The following is a 24004-nucleotide window of genomic DNA, read 5'->3' as shown; positions in this document are numbered from 1 at the left end:
GTGTCAGAGGAAATACACGTAGGAGCATTTTCAGTCTGTTGCGGCTGCACTGACCTGGGGTAGTAAGCGGTGTAGTTCATGTTCATATAGAGATGTGGCTGAGGGGGGTAGTAGGCCAGAGCGTGGGCAGAGCTGTGTATGGCCGTCTGAGGGGGCCTGGGAGCGGCCAGCAGGGGGGGCTGGTAAAGAGCGGCCTCGGAGAGAATAGAGGGTGGCGTGGGGAAGGCGGCGTAGGCCGTGGGAGGAGACAGACCTGCAGGGGAAAAAAGAAAAAGATACTCTGAGCAGTCCTGTATGAAGAATAACAACTGATTCACCATCAACTTTAAAGAGAGGAGAAAAAAATATTTTACTTCAGGTTTGGAAATGAATATAAATGGCATACAACTCAGAAATAAAAGGATAGGTTTGAGCAACAACAAATCAATAGTTCTCAGTTTCTGATCTGCAACTGTACCGTGTGTGTGTGTGTGTGTGTGTGTGTGTGTGTGTGTGTGTGTGTGTAAAACTAAATGAGTGGTGCAACACAAATCCTTTCCCCGTGTCTGGAGATACTTCTGGCACAATCAGTAACAACAAACAGGAATCTACAAAGGTCTTGAAAAGCAGAGACATTTCTATTTTTATATTATGAAATCAGAAAACCCACTCCAAGTTATTATTTTTTTTTGTTTTATTTCAGAGGTGTTTGTGGTACAATTCACGCTCATGATGGAGTGTAAACTTCTGATCCCAACTATATTCACAGAGCTTATTTTGTCCTTCAAGCCGTCATCCTTTCAGTGCGGACGTACAAATGACAGCACAGATGTATTTACATGCAAACAGCCTCTGAGCTGTGGGCCGTCATGGCTTCTATGCCAACTTCACGCCACGTCATGGTGGCACAACACAGCTGGCTTTGAGGAAGAGGGACAATTTCTAGCTCAATCAGGGCTAAATTCTAGTTAAAATGTCAGTAAAAAAAAAGCAAACACTATTTAAAGTACTCGCTTGTTAAAGGAAAATAAAACGGCACCACAATCAATGTTCAATAACAAACTACTTTTTTCTTGGTTCCAATCTAATCTGTAGCAGTAACGGCAGATATAGCCAGAACGGAGCAAAGTGCAGAGTTAGGAGGGGCTTCAGACACTTTCATTGTTGTTTAGAAGATAAACAAGAAATGGTGAACACTCAGGTCACTAAATACTACGAGTGTTTCTACCAGCAGAGGATGTTCATGTGATAGGGGGATATATTTATCTGCAAAACACTTGATTAGTGCAGCCAATGTAGGAAGACTCACAAGTAACTTCTCAACCATTTAAAAAAAAAAAAAAAAAAAAAAGGACAAAATTCCAAACATCTCACAGATTTTTCATCTGTCCAATATTACTGCTCAGAGGAAAACAGGAAGGAAGTAAATGAGAGGCGGGGGGAGGGGCTTACATGGAAGCTTGCAGGGTGGCGGGGAGAGGCCGCTGCGGTTCAGGGTTCCTCCCATCAGAACGATGCTCATTTCCTCTGTGGAGCACTGGAACACCTCAACGTAGCGATCCTTCATCATCTGTTTATGGCACTTCTGAGCCACCAGGAAGGCCTTGTCAGGTGACCTCATCTGGATGAAGGCGTCCCCTGACGGCCGACCCTGCAAACATGGGAAGAAATAACAGAACAAGCGTCATACGTATGAACAATTCTGCCACAAGTTAAAAGATGGACGCTTTTTTTTTGTAAGAAATTAGAGATTTATAATAGAAATATGAGTAACGGGGCATAAAACGTCTGCTGTAATGACTTCTGATGACCAGATACATGAGAGGAGTGGTTCTGGCAGAGTTTGTGTCCTCTGACCTGTTGGTTGAGGACCATGTGCACCCCGTGAGTTTTGATGTCGACCGTGTGCTCGCCCATGAAGTCCAGGATGTCTTCGATGCCGGCCGTGTACGGCAGACCACGCAGGCGCACGCAGTCCCGGAGGCTGCTGGCCGACGGCAGGAAGGGGGGCGGGGAGAGGACCGACGACAGGGAGACGATGGATGAAGGAGGCAGCGTGGGGATCAGAGGTGTGGACATGTAACGATTCAGCACCTGGCAAACACACCTTCATTTAACTCCCTCTCTCACCAGAAAAGAAAATAACGTTTTCACTGCACATACAAGACAAAATGGATTAAAAAAAAATAAAAAAAGATGGAAAAACATTACAGCAGTTGCTCATGATGATCGAAAGCAATACAGTCAGTTTTGGGTTGTTTTGACACTTCTCACTGTTGCCATGACATCAGTTGTTTGGAAACTAGGGAAGCAGCTGCTTGACTTTAGTTTTGGATCAAATCTTCAGTTAATCACAGACAGCAGGGGCACATTTGAAGCTAAAATAGAAAAGCCAGACTTCTAGGTTCCCTTCCTCATATTTGCTATTTTTCTATGGTTTCCAAACCTCTTTCTGGCATTGCACAATAACATCTTCTATCAAACCTAAAACCAATTCTTTAATTTAAGCGACCACTTACGGCCCCACGAAACGACTCACCTGCTGCACCTCAGCCGCAGTGCTCCGAAACAGCTCGATGTAGCGCTTCCCCAGGATCTGCTTGTGTTTCTTTAGGGCGTTCTGAGCGTACTCCTCACAGGAGAAGAGCGCAAAGGCGTCCCCGGTGGGCCGCCCGTCGGGGTACTTCACAAAGAGCAGACCCTCGGTGCCGTCTGTGACTGGGCTCTCTGGTCCAAGGAAGGTCAGCACCTCCTGGGGCGTCGCCGTGAACGGCAGCCCCCGCATCCGTATAATCACCTGGTTCTCTTTAGACAGGAACTGGGCCACTTCGTTAGATGTTCCTGGAGTCACAGAGAGGTTTGTATATCAGACAAATCCCATTCACAGATAGATGCAACGTTCCCTTTCACAGAGAGTGTGTAATTTAGTCAGTTTGTCCACTGGCGTAAGTCAATTTAACCCTTAACATCAGTGTAGATTAAAATTTTAATCACTAATAAATAATATTTTTATCGTTTACTGATGTCTCACTGTGTTAGCATCCTGGAAGATATAACAGAATAGTTAAATAAAACAAACATATATATATATATATATATATATATATATATATATATATATATATATATATATATATATATATATATAGTTGGGTCTGAATGTCTGAGTTAGCTGGTGTACCATCATAAGGTTAATGGACAAATCAAAATCAGGAAAATATAAATTTAAAAGAATCACCACAAAAAAATGTTTTTTCTACTGAACTTAAAATCACAAGATTCCTGAAAACCAAGAGATTGTTGTGAAAAATTTCTCAACATTGAAGTGGTGAATCCACTGACAGATGCATCTCAAAGCATCAATGATCACTTCAATTATCAGAAATACACATCTGTAATGCTTAACACATCAATTCAATGAATTATAGGAAAGAAATCCAGAAATTTTGACCTCTGTGTTAATCTCAAAAGAAAATGTAAAGTAGTGCTGAATGAGAAAATATCAGCTGATTCCACAAATTATCCTGATTAAAACGCTAAATGCTTTTTTTTCTTGATGGAGGACAATAAAGGAACAGTTAAAGGGGAGACTGACATTCAGCAGCAGATAGCAGCCTGCTCTGTGTTGTTATGAAGACAGAGACGAGGCAACGCTCTGTTCTCTGTTGTACACAGCTGCAGAGAATCTCACTTGCTTTGGTGTTGTACACACGAGTGCTCTAAAGAGTATGATGGTTTTTAATACTAACAGCCTTATAACTGGTTGCACAGCATATAGAAATGACATAATTGTCCCTTTCAAGCCAAAGCAAAATCATGAAATAGGAAGCAGAGTTTGGTTACAGGGAAAGAGGCTGGTTTGTGTCCAGGTAATGCCACCCTGACTGCTGCCCAGCGACATGTGCAGACAGACAGCTGAACCATGTCGGAGTTTTTGGAAAGCTTTATTCACTGACACCCCCCCCCATTAGAAACCTGCACGAGGCTTCCTGCATGTTCAACAAGATTAGAGCAGCACTAAATGAATGCAGTTCATTTGCAGTTTGTATTTAATTTGCCTATATTATATTTGATTCTGTACAACATTTAAAGTTTAAAGTAAAACTAGCAAAAACTGAAAAATACCCATAAAATTTATTGGCTCATAGGTGGTTTGAAATTGATTTCTGACTGCATAAAAAAAAAAATTCAAAAAATCCTCAAAACAACACTGCTGACCCACACACTGAAGATTATGTTCTGGGCTCTTTAATCATATTTACTGCTTCCATTTGCATTCAAAATAATCTGTTTGTCTGATGTGTTTGCTTAAAGTCCAGCGTGCTTTCGATCTGTGATGATGTTCACTCGTCTGTGTAAAGTCCAGGGTCTGACTAGCTGCCACTGTAAGATATCTGCTGGGAGTGTGTGTGTGTGTGTGTTTTGCCATCTTTGTCCCGTGTCACTGCTGGCTGCTGCTCAATGATCCAGAAGCCCCGAATCCTGCCTTTGTCTTTTCACACCCGCTCTGTAACAGAACCGAGCCTGTCCTTTCACCGGGCGTCCGCCCTCTCTGCCCCACGGCAGTGGAGCCCAACAGGTGAGCTTCTGTCAGGCCGGAGTGAAGTTTCTCTCCAACTGGCCTCAGGAGGGGGTTGGCCTTAGGACGAGGAAGTGAGGAAGGCTTATGGTGACAGGGTGGGGGCACTGGGGGACGATCATTACAAAGTGTCTTTTATTTGTCTAATAATGGCTGCCAGAGAGTCACTGGGATGAGGCAAAGACACACAGGTAACAGAAGAACTACAGAGGTGGACATTTACAGACATGTGTGTGTGTGTGTGTGTGTGTGTGTGTGTTGGGAGTCCTAATAGTAAGCCATGAAATAAAATGCTCATACCAGGCCAACAAAATGTCTAACATTTCAGGCAAACAAAGCAAATGAAATGAGGAGGAAAAAAAAAAATCTGAAATCTGACCTCCAGCAATCTTCAGGAATTCCTCTCCTGTAGCTTTGTAGACCTAAAAGACATTTATTCAATCATAAGTAACAGTTTGTAATCAAGATAACAACCTCTTGATGATTTATTCAGTTTAGAGTATTTAAAAATAACATGAGTTAGCTAAAATTAAAACCAACCTCAATGTATCGGCTGCCCATGTGGTGTTTGTGGCGCTCCAGAGCCAGGTCTCGATGTTCGGGGTTGATGAAACGAACCAGGGCTTCCCCATTCCTCCTGCCCTGAGCGTTCAGACACAGAGCCACGCCACCCCTGACACACAAGAGCACAGAGGCACCCTGACGTAAACACACTCGATTTTACGTAGACCTACAGCTGGTTAGACAGTAAACGTTCCCTTTTTATTTGCGCGTGTATTTAAGCCTTTATATGCAAACGGTAAGGTCATCACAACTGTGTTCAAAAATGATTTAGTCTCGTAATGTCAATGTGCAAACAAATAAGCACTCCTCTTTACTGACACGATACAAGTTCCAGTTTTAAGATGTGCAGAGCTTGAAGAAATGAATTAGAGTAACAGAGAAACCTACTTGGCGATGTTAAGCCCTTTAAAGAAGCGGGCGATATCTTGGTCGGAGGACTGCCACGGAAGCCCTCGAGCTCTGATCACCGTCTCGCTGTCCACAGGTTCGGTCTTACTGCTGCACAGACACCATGAAGAGTTCAAAATAAAACATTTGGGAGATTCTAAAATGAATGAATAAAAAAAAGGGGGGGGGGGCATCAGTGTGCCAAACTTGTTAGTATTTCTGCTGATAACTGGGAGCAAGATTTCTTTTGATTCTCTGTGAGGTGGAGCTAATCGTCCTCAGACAGCAGTGATGGGGGGGAGGGGGGGGGGGCCACACACGGTAAGTGCTGAACACAGTAACAGACTGTCATGGTTAAATGTCAGAGGGGGGGGGAGTTGTCAACTTTTAAGCAACACTGCTGGTTGACAGGTGTGGCAACAGCACAGAAAAGCACGAGTACTTCAGGTGGTAAAACAGTTTTACGTACCATGTGCCCGAGTCAAACTTGCACATCACCGTTTCCATACAGGAGAATTTGTGATCTGAAAAAAAAAAAATTAATAATGAAACGTTTCAAATGTGTTTTTGGATTACTGGATTTGAAAACAATGTTTTCTTTCTTTTTTTCGTGTAGTGAAGAGGTTTGCTCTGCCAGGCAGAGCAGCTTTTGAACACCCTGCATTCCTGCAGCTAATCACACCCAAAGACAAACTTGGCTGTTATTAGGAGGGTAAAGCCAGAGGGGATGGCCACAGTCGAGTTGGAACACTTTGGATTAAAGTTTGACTTAACATATCCAGCTTGAGCTTACATCAGTTCATGCAGCCAAAAAATGTCCAGCAAAGCAATAATTTAAAGTATCTTTTTCTCTGCAACTAATCAAGACATTGTTTCTTGAGTGTTGATTGTGTGAGGACACAAATATTCCAGTTTTCAAAAATAAATAACTATGAAAAAGAAAGAAAATAGAGCAAAGATTTTCATTTAGCAATCACAGCACTCATTAGTAAGTGCAGGATACAACTGCGGGTCACTCTTTCGTGTTGCTGACTTTCGGATCAGTGACTAACACAAAGTCATTTAAAGTGGTTACTTACTGTAGGGCTCAGCCAGGAGGCAGAGGCTCAGCTGCACCATGCTCCTCACCTCCCTCACTCCGATCATCTGTTCCGACACAGCAGGGAGACCAACATCTGCGCACGCAGTTAAGGCTGACCACTTTTTAACCATTATTCTGACTTTCTTTAACATTTAATTATGTTTTACTGTGAAAATCACATTTGTATTTGTAAACTCGCAGTGGACTGGTAAACAAATGTTTCAGAAAAAGAGATTTTAAATCAATTTCCGATGGCGCAGAAGAGTGAAAGGATACATTCCAACATGGAGGCGAGTGTGAGCTTCTGTAAAGGGCCTGCGTTTGGGCAGCATTTGTGAAACTCTTTTGTCACGTCAAAAAATGAAAAGAAACATTCAGGTAGCACCAGGTTCTGGACAGGAAGACACAAAAATGAAGGTAGTTAGTGTGGAAGTATGAAGATACAGACAACAGGACCCACTGGGAAGCTATCAGGGCATAAATATACTGATGTCTCTGTGTTATATTTGGAGCAAAAAGGAGAAAATGCTGTCTTAAAGAGCAATCCAGTTCAATCTAAGCAGATCTAAAGAATTTAAATTTTAATATAATTGATTAAACACTGTTATGGAACAAAAACTCTGAACACAATAATTTGCTTTTCATTGAAGTGCTCAGAAAAAAAAGCTACTCAAATACATATTTTGAATTCTCTCTCTCTCTTTTTTTTACCTAATGAGCATAAGAAAAGCACTGTTTATACTCACCTTTTTGGAGGCTTCTGGGTGGAGGGCCTGTCGAACGACAAGGGGACTGTTCACCAGGAGAGTGTAAGAACTTCTGCCGAGGCATTTCACTTCTGATGACACAGACTGCTGGAACTGTGAAAGAAATGGAAATATGGATTTTATTATTAATCTTCATCACAAAAGGCCATAAATATGATCAGACACACACCATCGAAGTACAAGGAATAACTGATTTCATGTTGCTTTTATTTAAACTTTCAGTGACTGAATTGGGAGTTGTGGTACAGTTAGCTCCAGTTTAGCGTCAGTAAATGTGAAGTTAAGGACCCAGAAGCGAAGGTGGCATTTTGTTTGGACGTTTCACTGTTTGTTTCTTGTCAGGCATGAGGCATGTCTAACAGGTTTCAGTGTTTGCCCAGTGAGGGAGGGAAGAAGACAAAAGACAGGAATGATTGCAGCACTAACCATTAGGAACACAGATTCTTGTTGCACAACAGCGCCGCAGAACCCAACCCATACGAGTCCGACCGGCTTCAGCCAGGTCTAAATACCAGCACTGATCCCACAGTCATGTTCATAACATGTTCAATGAGCCCAACTTCTGATGTTAAACAACCAACTGAGCTCATCTCTCCTCTGCTATAACGTCAACATGAACAAGATATTAATAAAGATATCTGATGATTATATTAAGGCTGTAAAACCAACAACACAGATCACTACAGTTTCTCTGAATCCTCTTTTATGGTCCTTAATGCTGTAAGACTTCTAAGCTTTTAGAAAGGTAAGTTTTAGCCATTTTCTCCCCGGAGCACTCAGAGTCACCTCTGGAAGAGCATTCAGACCATCTGGCTGTGAAACCACCCTAACCTCTGAGAATGACAGCTTCAAATGGCCACTGGCGCTCTGTGACGGGCCTTCAGACAGTGAGAGTATTAGGGCGTGCATGTTGGGGCACGCTTCACAACCGTCTGAGAGAAGCTCGGTTATCTGACAGCGCCAACCAACCAGGAAGGAAAAAAAAGTTAAAGTCAAGTTGTTGTTTTTTCTTATTATTTTTTAAACAGAGTCACACATTCATTTTAATTCCTGAGGGTTTCATTGTCCAAAGAGCAAATACAAACATCCAAAACTATGATGCTGCAAAAGTCGTATAGATGAACTTAGCGGCACACTTTAAGCTCAGTCATACAGCCAAATTTCATTATTTACAGTGATAACAGGACTGATGTTTGCTCATAGCTGTGCATACAACTCCACCTTGGACTATTACTAAAGCCAGATTACTGAGAGAAAAGCCCATGTTAAAGAAGAGGGTGGAGACACTCCTTCTCCTTTTCTCTTCAGCATCAAAATCCACAAACTAAGCAAACAAGCTGAGCAGGAGACAAATCTATCCTTGAAAAACAGAGCCAGGAAACTTTAAGGTGGACTATGTATTTTTTTTTAATTTTTTTAAACTGGCAACAGTTGTTTCAGAGGCCATGATCTATGTGGAGATAATTAACGTCTTTAACATAAAAGGGCCAGCGTTGTGTAATATACGTAACACAAAATGGTGCAACTCTTAAAGCCTGCAGTCAAAAAAATGATACACGTCACCCTAAAACTAAAATTTGGTGGCTTCCTTACACAACAGTTTTATGCCACAGCTTCTTCTATCATAGTAGATAACATAGTATAGTATGATAACAGTCCAATACTTTATCAAACATAATGGCGCGCTCTCCTTCTGAGGGCATTTCCAGAGCCGAGGGGGAGGAAGTGGCCTTTGCTCGTGGTTCTATCAGTGTGCTTCGGTGAAGCTGGACTAGCTGTGTGCAGAGGTGAGGTAAGGTGCTGGTGGCTCAAACAAACTGCGATAAGAGTAGCAGGGAGTGTCCAAGCAATCCATGTGGGCAACTGTTTAAACACACACACACACACACCTGCACCACAGAGAGGTTTCTGACGTTCGAGACTGGGTCAGAATCATGGCACGGTGACCATATTTGGCTCTAAATGTTAAAGTAGTTGCTTTTGTTTTGATGAGGCCAGTCTTTAAAAAGACACCCGCGCTGTAACAGGGCTGCTTTCGCAACTGGCAACTAAACCCAATGGTACTACCTGCAATGAAATCCAAATCCAGAAATCAGCATTGAAAATTGTTAAACTTAACCCAAACGTTTCACAACAATGTCTACAAAATCTAAGATAACATGTAGTTCTTCACAGGCTGCGACATGCCGTCCATGTCTCGGACTAAAGCCAAGCCTAGAAACTCAGCAACAGTACAACTACAGATAAACTACCAGTCTATGATGAATAAATACTAGGAAATACAGTGACACAGTGTCTTTTTATTTGTATTGCTCATTTAAATTTGCACATTCATATTTTTGAAAATAACACAAACAGCAATGATTTAGTGGAATGGTTTTCATTTAAAGCATCAAGTCAGCAAGTAAAATCTTATTAAATTTCAACAACAACAAAATCTTCGAGCCTGCAATATCTTTGATGTCTTCAAATAAACTATTGGTATAAATAACTGATTTTGTTCTGCTAAACAAACATATGCATGCAAGAGCTCCAAGGCAGACCAACCTAAGCTGTTAAATTGTTGGTGGGGGGGGGAGATGCTAAACATTTGTTGGTGTATGTTCTACAACCTAAATCAGCTGTTTTGCACATGTACAAAATGTTAAAACTTGTGCACGATGAGGAGGCATTATGCAAAGCTTGCCACTGTCACTGTTGGTGGGAAAAAAAATTAATGACTGCTCCAAACAAATTATTGAACAGTGGTTTCTTTTGTTGTTACAGATTACAACATGCAAAATTACAAATGTATTTATAGATCCAAGTCACGGTTTTCCCTTACAGTCTTTGCAGATGTGAACAGGACATATTTGTTTTCATTTACTTTTGTAACAACAAACCATTAAAAAAAAAAAAAAGACTTAGAATATGCTGAAGGTTGGTTTGTGCGAAGCATAAAAAGTCAGTGTCGATTCCCTGATCTTAAAAATAAAAAGGGAAATCCTTGCAAACCTGGCAGTATTAGGAACATTAAACGAGACTTTAATTCTGTACAGGTAAGCAGTGTGTGAGCCACAGCTCAGTAGCACTGATAACCACAAAAGTATTCTCCACTTTAATAAATGTTTCACCTGACAGACAACCTTGGGGCTTCTGGCGACACAGGTCATTAAAACAAGCCCACCAAAAAAAGGGATTGTTTCCTTGTATTAATAAAAAGGTTGGTATGAGCAATCGCATCTTAAATAAAAAAAAAAAAACCTATGAGATTTATGCTCCCAAACAGCATTGCTATGCAGCATTTCCAATTATCTGGACCATTTCTTTTCTTTTTTTTCCCTTTCCTGTATCAACAAGGATAAACTAATCTTAGAAGGACCAACGGTGAGGGAAAGTAACCAGTCACACAAAGGTATGAAAAGAACAAACTGATTGCTTGGGTTAATATTTGAAGGTTCCGCACACAGTCTAACCAAAAGCGGCTGAAGCCTTGCTCCATCTGCGAATGACACAAAGTAGCATAAGTCTTCTTTGTTCACACCAAATTCCCAGGAACTTTTTTTATTTTTGCATACTGTGTAATAAAAAAAAGAAAACAGATAACCCAGACAGACATGTTGGTGCATGCACCATATTCAGTCAACAACAGTATGGATGAAAATGAAACCTTCTTTAAATTACTTAGTGAAGGTTAATAAAAGGTGCACCCAATGCAAACAAATAGTTCTGCCACGGTGGATGAAAAACGTGTTTGGCAACATAAACACTGCCATCGAGACGAACCTTCTGACAGAAGGGACCAAGAAAACAAATTGGCCATCAAAAACTGTGCTTTTACCAGGTGCTAGAAAAAAAAAAACAATCTAAAAAGGCATTTGTCTCGGTGCTAATTTGGAGAGTGCTCCTATTCCAATAGTTGCCCATCAAAGTTAATTGCCAAATATTAGCTGAGGTGAGTATCTTTAAGTTAGCAGTAGCATGATCACATAAATCCCTGCATTAGGTTGCCACAAAAAACAAGAATGAAGAATTTGGTCATGAGCTGGGGCTGTAGGGGACACGCATCGTGTTTGAAGACAGTCGCTGACACAGCAGCCCCGTTTGTTGCATTCTAGGTCCCTTTAAGGCCTGTGCGTCAGATCATCATCATATCAGTGAGCACAACATTATTACTGCAAAGGACTGCATTGAATCGTAGGCCATTATGTTTCAAGTAGAATGCATTCATGTGCTACGTGCAGAGGATATATTTGGTCAATGCAACAGACTCTCTTTGGCCTGATGTCCACACTTGGTTTAGATGACGGAGGTGATCGAGGAGAAACTGAGGAGTGAGCAAAATGTGGGCTTATGGCAATTGACAAGACCACAAGTTTTTCTGAATATTGTGCAGCCCTAGTCTCTTTGTTACATTTCATACCTAAACCATCACCCTGAATTGTTTCACTTCTTCCCTGTCTCAGTTAAAGAACTGAACCCAAACAAGTAAAGAAATAAGTCTCAAATAAATTCTACTATGACAAATAACAATAATATTAATAACATGCTGGTGTAGACTCTTAGTCATCCGGGACATGGAAAATCCAAAACCAACTGGGCTTCTATTCTGTGGGCGAAGACGTTTTTGCTTACCCATCGGACACTTGTGATGGAATTAAATCATAAGTGTGGAGGGTAGCTGCAAAGGTGGGGTACAAAGCGAGCCGAAGCTGGTATGATTCAAGTGGAGGACTACAGATTGGCAAACCGTGCACCAAAATTATTAATATTTTCAAAAACTGGCTATGCAATACGAGCCACACAGCCTGCTGGTCGCAAACACTCAGAACACAGTGAGCCTGCAACTGAAAATTTGTCCTTTTTTTTCCCCCCTCGCAACTTTGAGTCACCATTTAGTCACATCACAGTGAGAAAACCCAAGGGAAGTTGTAATATGGCTAAATCAAAACAACCAGGCATTAAACTTTAAAAAACTTATTCGGAACAAAGGGAGGTGGGAGAAGCTGCGACCCTGTGGGGCACGTCTGTTTGGCAACGCCCCCCGTCCTCCTCCTGCCCGTCGTGCAAATCGAGGTGCGGTTCCCAGGTAAACATTCTGCCTTCCAGATGTCTGCGGCATGCATCAGAAGCGAGGCAAGACCAGACCTGCGGCTCCTCCTTATCTCCTGACACCCCGGGCTCTGCCCAGCCCAACTCCTGAGCTTCGCCAAACTGTCAACAGAGTTTAACTGTCAGGGTCCATGACACATCAGGCAGGTGGAGGACCAATTTTCGAACAGGCAGCGCAGGAAACCTGACACTCCTTACATTAGCTCACAGCTCAATACGCGGCCAGGCTTGTCCCGTCACATCTCGCTCCAGGCAAAATATATCAGAAAAAGTTATTAACCTTTTGAGTTTTTCGTGCTGACAAAGAAAGACATATGCTCCAGAGGTTATGCAGTGCCACATTGAAGTGCTTTCCTTTTTTTTTTTTGCCTTTAAAAGTAACTCACCTGCTGCAGAACTTTGTCCAGAGGCTCAGCGCTGACGATGTCCTCAGGAGTCAGCCCGGTCTCCTCTTTACACTGGTCTGTCAGCTCCAAAGTGTCTGGCTTGACAAAACATTTATGAAGCTTTCCCACCTGTGAAAGGAGTTAGCGTTTCATGGAGCAGAATGCAGCGTGGAAGGAGAAATTAAAAACAACAACAACAACAACAACAACAACAAAAAGCCAATTTATAGCAACAGTCCCCACATGTACAGGAAATGAACTCTTCAAAAAAAAAGGGGGTCAAACAATTAGCAAAATAGTTGCAAAATAAACAAAAAAAGGCAGTTAATTGTCAATAAAGCGTGGTTTGTCTCGAGAAGCTTACATGCTATAAACCAAAAAGGTGTGTTTTCCTCATTGGGTGAAATATCACCTCCTCATTTCAGGTGTTGTGCGTAATTTGGTCACCTGTTAAAAGGTGAGCACGTAGCGTTAGCTAGCATGAGAGCCCAGCAGACGGCCACAGAAAACCACACCGTGTTGATTTAAATGTCAAACATACTGGTCCACTACAGGCAGGTAACTAATGCCACAAACACTCTGGGTTACATAAGAAAACCGTACAACGAAAAGGGGGGAGGGGGGGTCAGAAAGGTCCGTACCTTTTTCTCATGTAGATCCACAATTTGCCACACCAAGAGAATTATTTCCCTCTCATCCGAACCCAGTTTACCACCATTTGCACCAGCTGTTGCCCCAAAGAACACCACCAGAGTATCACTGTGCGAAGCCATCAGGGACCACAAGGGTAAAAAACTACAATTAAAGCAAAGATTAAAAAAAAAGAAAAAAAAAATAACACGAGGGTTCACCTTTTCCAAGTGATAAGGAGAGCGAACAAAAGGGCTGGAAACTCAATTGAGATAAAAGGCAGAGAGAGAGAGAGACAAAAAGGGAGATTATTTTCAGAGGACCCACGGAAGAGTTTGCGGTCAGAGACACTACCTGTTGCAGTACTTGAGCGTGTTCTATCCAGAGATACAGGTTAAACTGGTAAAGAAGGGTGGAAATCCGTGTTTCCGTCACACGAACTCCATAACAAGCCCCGGAGGCTTTTTTTTCCCCCCTTCGTCTTCTATTTTTTTTTTCCAGAGTTACCTGTGTGGCCCGGCCTCTGAGCGCGTTCAGTCCAAACGGGCGTCGCCTATTGGCCGGTTTGTAAAGGTGAGGGCGGGACTTGGCGATGAGAGCTGAAATTTCATTGGCTAGATGGTTTCTTGTCAGGAAGTAGCATGGCAGAGCAGGCCTATAGTGCAGGAGACATATCCATAAAGGCCCACTGATGGTGGAGGCAAAGTGCAGGTGAATGAGGAACAGGTACACCACGAGGAAGCTTTCAGATATTGTCAGAAGTTATATATAGCGAATTTGCATTAAACAAAACTATTAAAATAAGAGCTAGGATAAAACTTTTTCTGAAATAAATGTTTAGACAGTCCATGTTTCTGGTCTCAGCAAGCTGTCCACCTGTCTCACTGTGAAATATATATATATATATATTTGATTGTAAAACGGTAAATTTCAAACCCCAGAATCCCAAAACCTCTGTCAAAGAGATATTTTAGATCCACGGGGAAGTATAGTATAGCTATTTAAAAAAATAGAACATTAGGGGTAATTTTGTTTAGCTGATTTTAGCTGCACAACCCTGAGCAGCAACAAACTGGTAAAGAATATAGATGGATTATATTCGCTGTAAAAACAGTATTTTTTTAATTGACATCTTCAGTATTTACAGACATAAGATCACTTCTGTTATTTGGATTGATGTGCACTTTTTTCATGCATGGATACAAATATACAAATGGATATAAAATGGCCCTAAACATTCCCAGGAATTCTGTAAATTCCATCATCGAGAAATGGAATATGGGACATGTGTAAATCCACCTAGGGCAGGCCGTCCTCACAGGCTGAGTGGCCGTGCAAATAGGAGGATAATCTGATGCTGTCTGCAGAAGAACCGTGTTGTATGCACAGTCTCTCCCATCTCACCTGCTGAAGCTTGTAACTCCTTCAGAGCTTTTTTTTGTCAAAAAGGCCAATTTATATTAACCATGACTGACTTATAATAGCAATAAAAGGGCAAAACATCCAAGGAGTGAATACTTTTTATAGAGCACTGTATATTACAGTTCCTTTTCACAGCTACATTTATTAACTATTGATAACTAAGTGACAGAACATCACTTCAAACATGACTTGACTATCCCTTTAAGACATTAAAAAATGATTCTACTCTGTAAGTTGTTCTTATTTGCATGATGCTGGATTACTCAGAATGTCACAAGGGCATAAATCGTCAAAGCAATTACTGCAGTAACCTCCCAGGTCTTTAGCTTTCTGAAGTTTTCAGTAGTATGTGGCCCAGTTCCCAGAATACCATGTTTTGTTTCTGCTGACACTCCCTTCTATGCTGGGTTTTTCTTTTTCTGTTCTTTTCCTTTCACTCATTTAAATCCCCACTCTCAGGAGTAATTCCTTGTGCCTCCTTCCTTCAGTCTCTTTTTCGAGTTGAACCAGTCTGAGTAAGTAGTTTAGTGGCAAACAGGGTAACCTCTGAGCTAAAATCCCTGACACAGCAACAGCAAAAAAAAAAAAAAACCATGTTGCCTTGATAGCGTTATACACAAAGACTGAAAGTGGTGATGAAGTGACAGTTTGAAGTGAGTTTTTCCCTCAGCAGCTATAACTGGTAAAAACGGTGGAGAGTTTTGTGTTTGTAGTGACCTTTAATGAGTTTTACTTGATGTGATCCTGCAGAGCACCGTAGCTGGGCTACAACTGGCTGCATTTACAAAAATTAGAGTCATCTGATTACAAAAAATACATGATTGCTTTGAGGCAGACTTAAAAGAGATAGAATAACAATTTTACAGAAAACTAAACATAATACAATATGTTGAATGCTGATGTTATGTGTGACTACAGCTTTTTGTTAAAAACCAACCAAGATATGAACAAAGGACTCTAATACTTAAAAAAAATACATGGCTTGTTGCTGATTGTGCATACATGTGCTTCCTCATTGCGTGAGAAAATGTTGTGCAGATCTCTCATAGTTGTCTAAGATGATCTGATCTGCGTCACACCCTTTACTTGCTGTGATTTTCCACTGTCACCGTCGAAACAAATCTTGACTCGATGATATTCAGTGAGTGTACTGGGCTGACAAGAGCCTTCACAATGGGTGTGTTCACTCTTCATTTGATAGTAAGTGACAGAACATAAATGGACTGTACTTATATAGGCAACCAGGCCACTCAAAGCACTTTACAACACAATCTGTGCCCTCATTTACCCATCCCCACACACACACACACACACATTCAGATAGCACTCTACCACATTTCCACCAAGCTAACCTGAATAAATCATTCTGTAGAGTCTAATCAGTGCTTTAGTTCACATTCATACTCTGAAGGGGGACACACTGAAGGCAGTGAGGGTTTCAGTGTCTTGATCGGGGACACTTTAACATGTGGAATTGAACCTCTGTGACACACACACACACACACACACGTATATATGTAAATATAAGTTATATATATTTAACTACAACTCTATCTCTTCTCAACCTTCTTCTAAAACTGAGGAAAAAAACGTTTAAATGTTTAAAGCTCTAGCATGAAAGGCGGTGGCTGATGTGCACTCCTTCAAGGAATGCTAGGCTTTTAATTGCAACACGCTTTTGAGGTGACTATATATCGTACCATCAGGAGTTCTGCATTTTCCAAGCATGGATTCATTCACAGTCTCTTTGCAGGCTAACTTTATTTGCCTTAAACAAATAAAATCTCATGCAACAATGCTGCTAATCTGCCAGAACATTAAAGTACACACTATCATCTTATCCAGTTACATGCAGTAAAAGAGCGAGAGAAAATAAACCCCAAACAAACGTACAATACAAGAAGAAAGTAAAATTATGCGTATAAAAACACATGTTTGTGTCGTCTGAGTGCCATCTACTGGTTCATTAATTTGTGGGAATAAAAACAAAAAGTCAGACTGAATAGACTGTATGGTCTTAAATGCTATGTAAAATGAGAAGTCTTTTGAAATAAAAAATGTATTCTCTCCTGTCCTAAGATTATATTTGAGTTTTAAAAAGCTGTGACAAACTTTAGGGCACAATTCCCCTTTTTGGCACCTCAACAAAAGGAACATGCAGCTTTTTATTTGGCAATCTTTTCAATGAGGGGAAGTTGAAAGCATGACTGCGTATTGTTTTGGAAAAAGTTTGCTTATCTGTCACAAACTTAAAACATATGGATTTAAGAAATTGTTTTTTTTTGTTGTTTTTTTTTATTGTTAGAAACGCAGCATAAGAAGTGAATTCTCGTGTAAAAAGAGACAACAACAAAATATTCGTAAAGATTTTTTCTTAAGAGAGGCTTGCCCAAGAAAGAGTTATTTAACTGATACAAGAGTGTGAAAAATAAAAAGGGGTAGATGAAACCAAGAGATTAAATAAAAACTTACCATCATTCAATCATTTTATCCCAAAACATATACAACATGTTTAGTCTTTATTCACGTCTTTATTAACATGAACAAAATGAGAAAATAAGAAAATACAGTAATTTTTACAAAAGCTTTAATTGAGACATGCCTTATTCATACAGTTATTTGCTGTTTTGGTCAGTAGCATTTGGACAAATATACAGTAAAATCATTAGCACTTTACATTTTATAAATATAAATTAATAGAGAAGATGCTAAATGAAAAATTTACATGCATATATTGTGTTTTTGTACAAATATTCCTTCATATCATAATTTAATACGGTATGCAGGCTAATATCTACACAGACAAAGTACAATGTCCTCATGCCATTTCAGTGTCGGTGGTTGGATTATTTTCACACATTTTGATCAGTATGTCCATCTGGTCTATTGACTCAGTCGTGCACCGAGAGTTGCTGATCTGACTGCTGTGCCTCTTGGACACAAAGGACACCTCCCTGTTACCCTCTCCTGGGGAGGTGCTGGAGATGTGGCGGAAGAGTTTCTGGATCCCGGTGTCACGCAGCGAGTTCCTGAAGGAGTGGGCTGCAAACATGTAGAGGACAGGGTTAACCGTGCTGCTGATGAAGACCATGGCTCCTGCAATGAACGCCGTCGTGCTTCTGACACTTTCCAGCTTCTCTGCTGCCTCTTTGAATGAGTCTTCAGTAGCCAGGATGATGACCGATAGGATGTTCCCTATATGGTAAGGTGTCCAACAAATGGCAAATGCAACAACTATGCTGGCTATCAAGACAGTGGATTTCCGTTTTGCCCTAAAGGTCATCTGAATGATGCGGCTGCACAGGCAGCCATAGCAGACCACGAGGATAGAGAAGGGTAAGATATAGCCCACTATTGTCTCTAGCAGCACACACACTAGCTCCTGGGTTTTAGAAGTATAGCTGCGGTACAAACAGTGCTCTTCACCAGAATCGTCCCCAACAACCTGAGTTGGAATGATGGGTATGCTGAAGAGGAACGCTGCTATCCACAGAGCCAGCAGTAATTTGTTGAGAGCTTGTTTTCTCTTCCAGACAGCCGAAATGAAGGGGTAACGCACGGCAACAAAACGTTCTACGCTCATGAGAGTGAGGAGGAAAACACTGCTGTACATACAAGCTTGGATCAGGAACACCATGGCTTTGCAGCAGGCCTCTCCAAACACCCAGGAGTGAGCGAGGGAGTAGATCCACAGGGGCAGGGTGATGAGAACCACCAGATCCGCGACAGCAAGGTGGAGGATGAGAACCACAGTGTGGGAGCGCTGCTTGACGTGCTTCAAGATGGTCCAGATCACGAGCAGGTTTCCCGGCGCGCCAATCAGAAAAGACAGACCCAGGATCGCGCACACCACCCCTGTTCCACCATCGAACTCCTCGGGGGCCATTTCTGCAGAAAGAGACGCTTCATCTGAGTGGTTCATGCTGCCAGTGTATGTGCTGACTGTGATGTCTGGATGGAAAGAAAGAAAGTCCTCACTTCCCCTTTATGTTAAGTCTACACAGGAACAGGGTTTCCTGACAGGGCTTTTTGAGACACAGATGTGATTCATACATGTGTCATTTGCAATTTTTTTTTTTACCTCAGGTCATGAATTTGGATTGAAAAAAAGGAAATAAATGTTCTTCCTAAATTACTTGAAATGATAGAAAGAAAAATCTCTGAAAGAAGTTTAAGTAGTCTATTAAATGAAAGAAAAAATAAACAAACAGCTTTAACACTATGTGGGTTGAAACTTGATAAACTGAATAATTTTAAAGTGATAGTTCGGACCTTTTAAAGTGGGGTTTTGTGGAAAGTATATGATATATGATATAACTTGCCTGCTGTAGATAGCTCTGTCAGGGACCTCAGTTAATTATTCTACTAGCTACTAGTCTAAATAGTACCAAGACCAACTCCAATCTGACAAATTTCTGAAAAACCATTGTTATACTGTAACCATTGATATTCACTGGTATTTCAGTTTTATTTTACTGCAAGTTTGGTTTTTGAAAAGCAACTTTTAGCTGGTGAACTGAAACCTTTTTTTACATATAAGGACATGACATTATATTTAATCATTTCTATGTAAATAAAGAAACTACGTTAAGGACAATATTTTGAAGGTATTTTGTGAATTAATACCATCCGAAAGAAGTTCCAGCTAATGAGTCATGATGCCACTCACTGGATGATATGTAAGTGACGAGCCTTTAAAAGCACTCAGTGTAGAAATAAGTGACTTTTTATACATGATGTCTAATCTTGATCTGCTGAACCATTCTTCGGATTTATTTTTAAGGTACATTTTAGAGGAAACAATCAACATGCAGACTATTAAATCAAACACAGAATATAATAATTCTTTAATTGTCAAAATGAAAAATCAATTCACAGCAAACTTCAAGAACATGTATTTCGTGCAAGTAAAATTACAAATGCCTCTTGAATTATGATGGCGAAACAGAAAGTGCAATACAAAATTCAGAATTTTACAAAAGATCTTACAGAAAAAAAAACACCTAAAACTTTGTTTTTGTTGCTGGATTAATGTGAATTAAAGCAGGGACAAAGTATGTGATAACAAATGAATTGCACCACATTATCATTGTTAACCACATTTGCTCACATTTTCAACTCAGTACTGAAGCTTAGACTAGTAGCTTCAGAACAAACACTCACATTTTTGAAAGCGGAGAGCTCTACATCAGCTCTGTCTGCACATTTGCTGCCCTCTGGTTGCTGTTGCAGTGCATGCTCCCAGAGTTTATGTGTGTTAGCAGCCACTTCCTGGAACAGCTTGACCAGGTAAGACTCTCCTAGACCTCCTCTGAAGCTCCGGGCGAAGAAAGCGTACAACACAGGATTCACAGAACTGCTGATAAAAACAAGCGCACCAGTGCTAAAGATGAGACTCTTCGGTACGCATTCATGTTCTGTGTTAGAAAGCTGAATACACAGCACGTCGATAACGTTGACAATGTGATAAGGCAGCCAGCACAGTATAAAAAGAATCACAACAGCGTTAATAAGACTTTTGGACATTTGTTTTGATTTGAAACTCATTTTCTTGAGCTGCACAGCTACAAGACAGTAACAAACACTTAGAGTAATTAAAGGAAACACAAAGCCCAGTAAGGTTTCCAAACATAGGAAGGTGATTGCTTGGGTGGTAGAAGTGAATTCCCTGGAAAAACATTGCTCATCGCCATCACTTTTATCCAAAGTTTGCGTGATAAATACAGGAACTCCTAGAAGCAAAGCAAGAAGCCACAAAAACAAAAGGCATCCATTCATGATGCGCTCACTCTTCAAGCGCATCATCAGAAATGGGTGACAGATGGCCAAAAAGCGCTCCACGCTCATTAGGGTGATGAAGAAGATGCTGCTGAACATGCACACTATGTCAATGTGCACAAAAAGCTTGCAGACTATCTCTCCAAACACCCAGGTCCGCAGCAGAGAGTAGATCCACAGAGGCAGGGTGATGAGGATCAGCAAGTCTGCGGCAGCCAGATGCAGGAGGAGAACCACGGTGTGACAGCCCCGCTTCACATATCTCAGGATGGTCCAGATCACGAGCAGGTTCCCCGGAGCTCCAATCAGGAAGGCGAGGCCCAGGATCACACAAGCCGCTATTGTCCCACCGTCAGTCTCCGCGGGGCCCTTTGAATGAGACGGCTCAGATGAGGAGTTCATGCTGGGAGAACGTGTTCCTTCAGTGTTGTCTGCAGGAAAAAAAAAATGAAACTGCTGAACAGTCAAGGCTCCACTTCCCTTTAAATGAACTGACAGTTTTATTTCAAACAACCAGATATGAATTAGTGCAAAGTTCCTTTCTCGTGACAGCATCTCAAGAGGCCCCAGTTTTGGTTTCAGTTACATTTAGTTAGTTTAGTAAACTTAGATAAGCTGTTGGTTTTAAAAGTACTTTCTGTACTTCCTGTCTAAACTGACAACAGGTTTCCATGCTGCTGACAAGGCTTAGCTCTCTAATTATCTTCAAGGACAGATTAAAAAACAAAACAATAATTAATAGGAAAAATAATAGCCAGTCAGGTGTCTGATGTGATAAAGGGTTATAATCCATCAGCATGCAGATGACAGAGTCAAACAGTGAATATGATCCGGATCCCACTACCAGTACATCTCAGTGTATCAAATTTTATTTATTTTTTTGCTAACAGTCTCCTATTACTTCTGGTGACAGTCCCCCTTTTTTGCCTCAAATGTCTGCCTTCTTTTTTTCCCCAGACATTTGATTGTATTACATTATAATTGTGTCTATCTTCAAGACACATGAACATAACTGCGACAAACTGGAACCTGTCATAATAAGAATAACTGCACACAGCCCTTACAAGGTTGTTGCACATTTCATATACTGTAGTTATTTATTTAAACAGTAATAGGAGACTGCTGGTGTTTTTAATCTTTAAAGGTATCAGGCCAACTAGTCTCTCCAAGGTCTAGCAAATAGTTTTTTTAAAGGTTTTTGCAGCTTTGACACAATTATTTTTCAATCCCAAAACACCTTGTTGTTTATTAAAATGTTTACAGTCCCAGTTCTGACAAAGTTGGGACATTGTGTAAAATGTAACTAAAACCAGAATGCAATGATTTCAAATCTCCTAAACCCATATTATAGTCACATTATAATTTGGGATTTTTAAAAAAAATTTACATTTGATGCAACGTCCCACTTCACATCTGGTTTGGGGTTGTAATATTTCTAGTTTACTTTTCTATAACTGTAGTGATTTAAGATGATTACAGTAACACAAAGGTTGTTTTTTTTAATCAACCACAGTATTTTATTTCAGTGTTTGACCACACAGTGATAATATTTATGAGATGACAGGAAAATCAATTACTGTTCTCACTATTTCAAACAATAGTACAGTTTCCAAACTGTTTTCACTAGTTGTCGTGACTATTTGTCCATGAAAACCAAAAATAAAAACAATAAAATAAAAAGATCTAATTGAAGGCGAATGTAACTCAAATAAACACTTAATGCACCATGGGTTTGTGGTTTACGCAGTACAAAGGAAAGGTTCAAACAAATGTAGTTCAGTGGTAGGTCTATTTCACGTTGGCAGGCAAACAATGAGATAGATATCACAGGATCCCTTGCTGCCTCTCCTGTTCTAGCTCCTGTATGACTGCTTGCTTCATTGCCCCACCTCCTCCTCCTGGCTTCCTGACTGGTAAACCAAAAAAAAAAAACATATGACCACCCACGTGTATACAAATCTACCTAAAGCCTACGTATTTATACCTATAATACCCATTTCCCAAACAAAAATGAATAAATATATAAACTAAACAAATTACTAACCAACAAATTTATTTTAAGTGTCCCTTACCTTGTGATCTTCACCTGTAGAGCTGTGTTGGGTCTTTATTTGTGAAGAGATAAAGTTCTGAACACTCTTCACTCCATTGGTTTAGCTTGTGTTTGGGTGTTTTGTATTTGGGGTCTGAAGGTGTTGCTTGATGTTGAGATGTCTCTTCTTCTTTTGGTTCATGTTTGTCTCTAACTTTCTGTTCACGTCTGTTTAGTGTTTTCCAGATTACCTAGCTGGTTTGTTGAATGCCTGGTTCAGGTTTGAAGTGCTTTTTAAAAAAAAAAAAAAAAAAAACTATTTGCGTTCCTTATCTTTCCCCTCTGCCCTTGTTGGGACATGCTCGGCCCGATGCTGTAGATTTCTGATGGTAGTTTGTGTTCCAGTGAGCGTTGCTGGTAAAATAGTAATATTTTGGTTCTTTCGGAGGGGTGTGAGGTTCAAAGGAAGGAGTTTAACACTGTGGAAATTTACAGCAAGGCTGTTATTCCTTATGGCTGATTTTGTACGTGTGGAAATAATAATAAAATTATTATTATTAATTTTTTTGCCAGAACACTTAATTGTGTGTGGATTTTCCACTTGATTTCTCTTTGTTTTTACACTTTTTTCTCCATCTAGTTATTAGCTGGGGAATTTCAGGCATTTAGAGTTTTACAGGTCAGCTCGAGAGTCACTCAGAGAAGCCTTGTTAGTCAGTCAGCCATCCTGGCCAACAACATTGCTGTCACACAAATCAAGATGCAAAATAGGCTTCACCACTTCCATTGTTTGTGGCTGGTGGGTCATTTTAATTTTATCTGAAGGCTTTTTTTCTCCTAACTCCTCTCTCAGATCATAGAATAACGCCACTTGTAGTGATTTGGAAGTAGAAATAATCATGAATAAAATTGCCAATATGGAGGCAAACAAAGGAGATAAAAAATATACAAAACCAAAGGAGAGAATTTCATTACACAAAGGATTGTTGAGTTCAAATTGTTTTAAAAACAGTTGGTATTAAGATTTGTTTTACACTATATTTCTTTTTTTTTTTCTTCAGTTATTCCTATAAAGTTTTTCACTTTTACCTTTAAGATACAAATTGATTGCAGATTTTTTGACCTGAGAGTTGACTGGGGAGTAAATGTCAAATCTATTTTCAAACTCAAAGTAGTGTTTTTTTGGACCGACCTTTTTTTTTTTTAAGGTGTCTTATTCTTAGGATAAACCAGGTTTTGTCAGAATATTATTGGGCCCTCAGTGTTTTAAGGTTTCCAGGTTGGGTATGAGGTTATGAAGTTCAGGTC

The 24004-nt window shown here is 40.5% G+C and overlaps 3 protein-coding genes across 3 annotated transcripts in view; all 3 read right to left on the bottom strand.

Moving 5' to 3' along the window:
• esrp2 (epithelial splicing regulatory protein 2) overlaps window positions 1–13812 on the bottom strand; it is an 18807-nt gene extending 4995 nt beyond the window's left edge. The window contains exons 1-13 of the mRNA XM_017418709.1: window positions 13476–13812; window positions 12835–12963; window positions 7337–7450; window positions 6867–6981; window positions 6589–6684; window positions 5979–6033; window positions 5510–5620; window positions 5099–5231; window positions 4938–4980; window positions 2519–2820; window positions 1837–2073; window positions 1432–1630; window positions 58–253 (exon numbers count right to left, since the gene is read on the bottom strand). Of these exons, the coding sequence (XP_017274198.1) occupies window positions 58–253; window positions 1432–1630; window positions 1837–2073; window positions 2519–2820; window positions 4938–4980; window positions 5099–5231; window positions 5510–5620; window positions 5979–6033; window positions 6589–6684; window positions 6867–6981; window positions 7337–7450; window positions 12835–12963; window positions 13476–13607 (1862 nt within the window). The 5' untranslated portion in view covers window positions 13608–13812. The remainder of the gene's footprint in view (window positions 1–57; window positions 254–1431; window positions 1631–1836; window positions 2074–2518; window positions 2821–4937; window positions 4981–5098; window positions 5232–5509; window positions 5621–5978; window positions 6034–6588; window positions 6685–6866; window positions 6982–7336; window positions 7451–12834; window positions 12964–13475) is intronic.
• A 3585-nt stretch (window positions 13813–17397) lies between these two features.
• Window positions 17398–18867, bottom strand: si:dkey-148a17.6 (uncharacterized protein LOC108190685 homolog). Its single transcript, XM_017418679.3, has one exon. It carries the CDS (start codon window positions 18806–18808, stop codon window positions 17705–17707), a length of 1104 nt encoding a protein of 367 aa, XP_017274168.1. The 5' UTR covers window positions 18809–18867; the 3' UTR covers window positions 17398–17704.
• An 842-nt stretch (window positions 18868–19709) lies between these two features.
• Window positions 19710–23073, bottom strand: LOC108237333 (delta-type opioid receptor-like). Its single transcript, XM_017418678.3, has 2 exons — window positions 22737–23073; window positions 19710–21095 (listed from the first exon to the last, which is right to left on the bottom strand). The coding sequence occupies exon 2, from the start codon at window positions 21064–21066 to the stop codon at window positions 19993–19995; it is 1074 nt and encodes a 357-aa protein (XP_017274167.1). The 5' UTR covers window positions 21067–21095; window positions 22737–23073; the 3' UTR covers window positions 19710–19992.
• Window positions 23074–24004: the final 931 nt, after the last annotated feature.

The sequence above is a fragment of the Kryptolebias marmoratus genome, linkage group LG15 (assembly GCF_001649575.2).
Source record: "Kryptolebias marmoratus isolate JLee-2015 linkage group LG15, ASM164957v2, whole genome shotgun sequence".
NCBI lineage: Eukaryota > Metazoa > Chordata > Actinopteri > Cyprinodontiformes > Rivulidae > Kryptolebias > Kryptolebias marmoratus.
The sequence above is the reverse complement of the archived record's forward strand: the minus strand, read 5'-3'. Positions and strand labels throughout refer to the sequence as shown.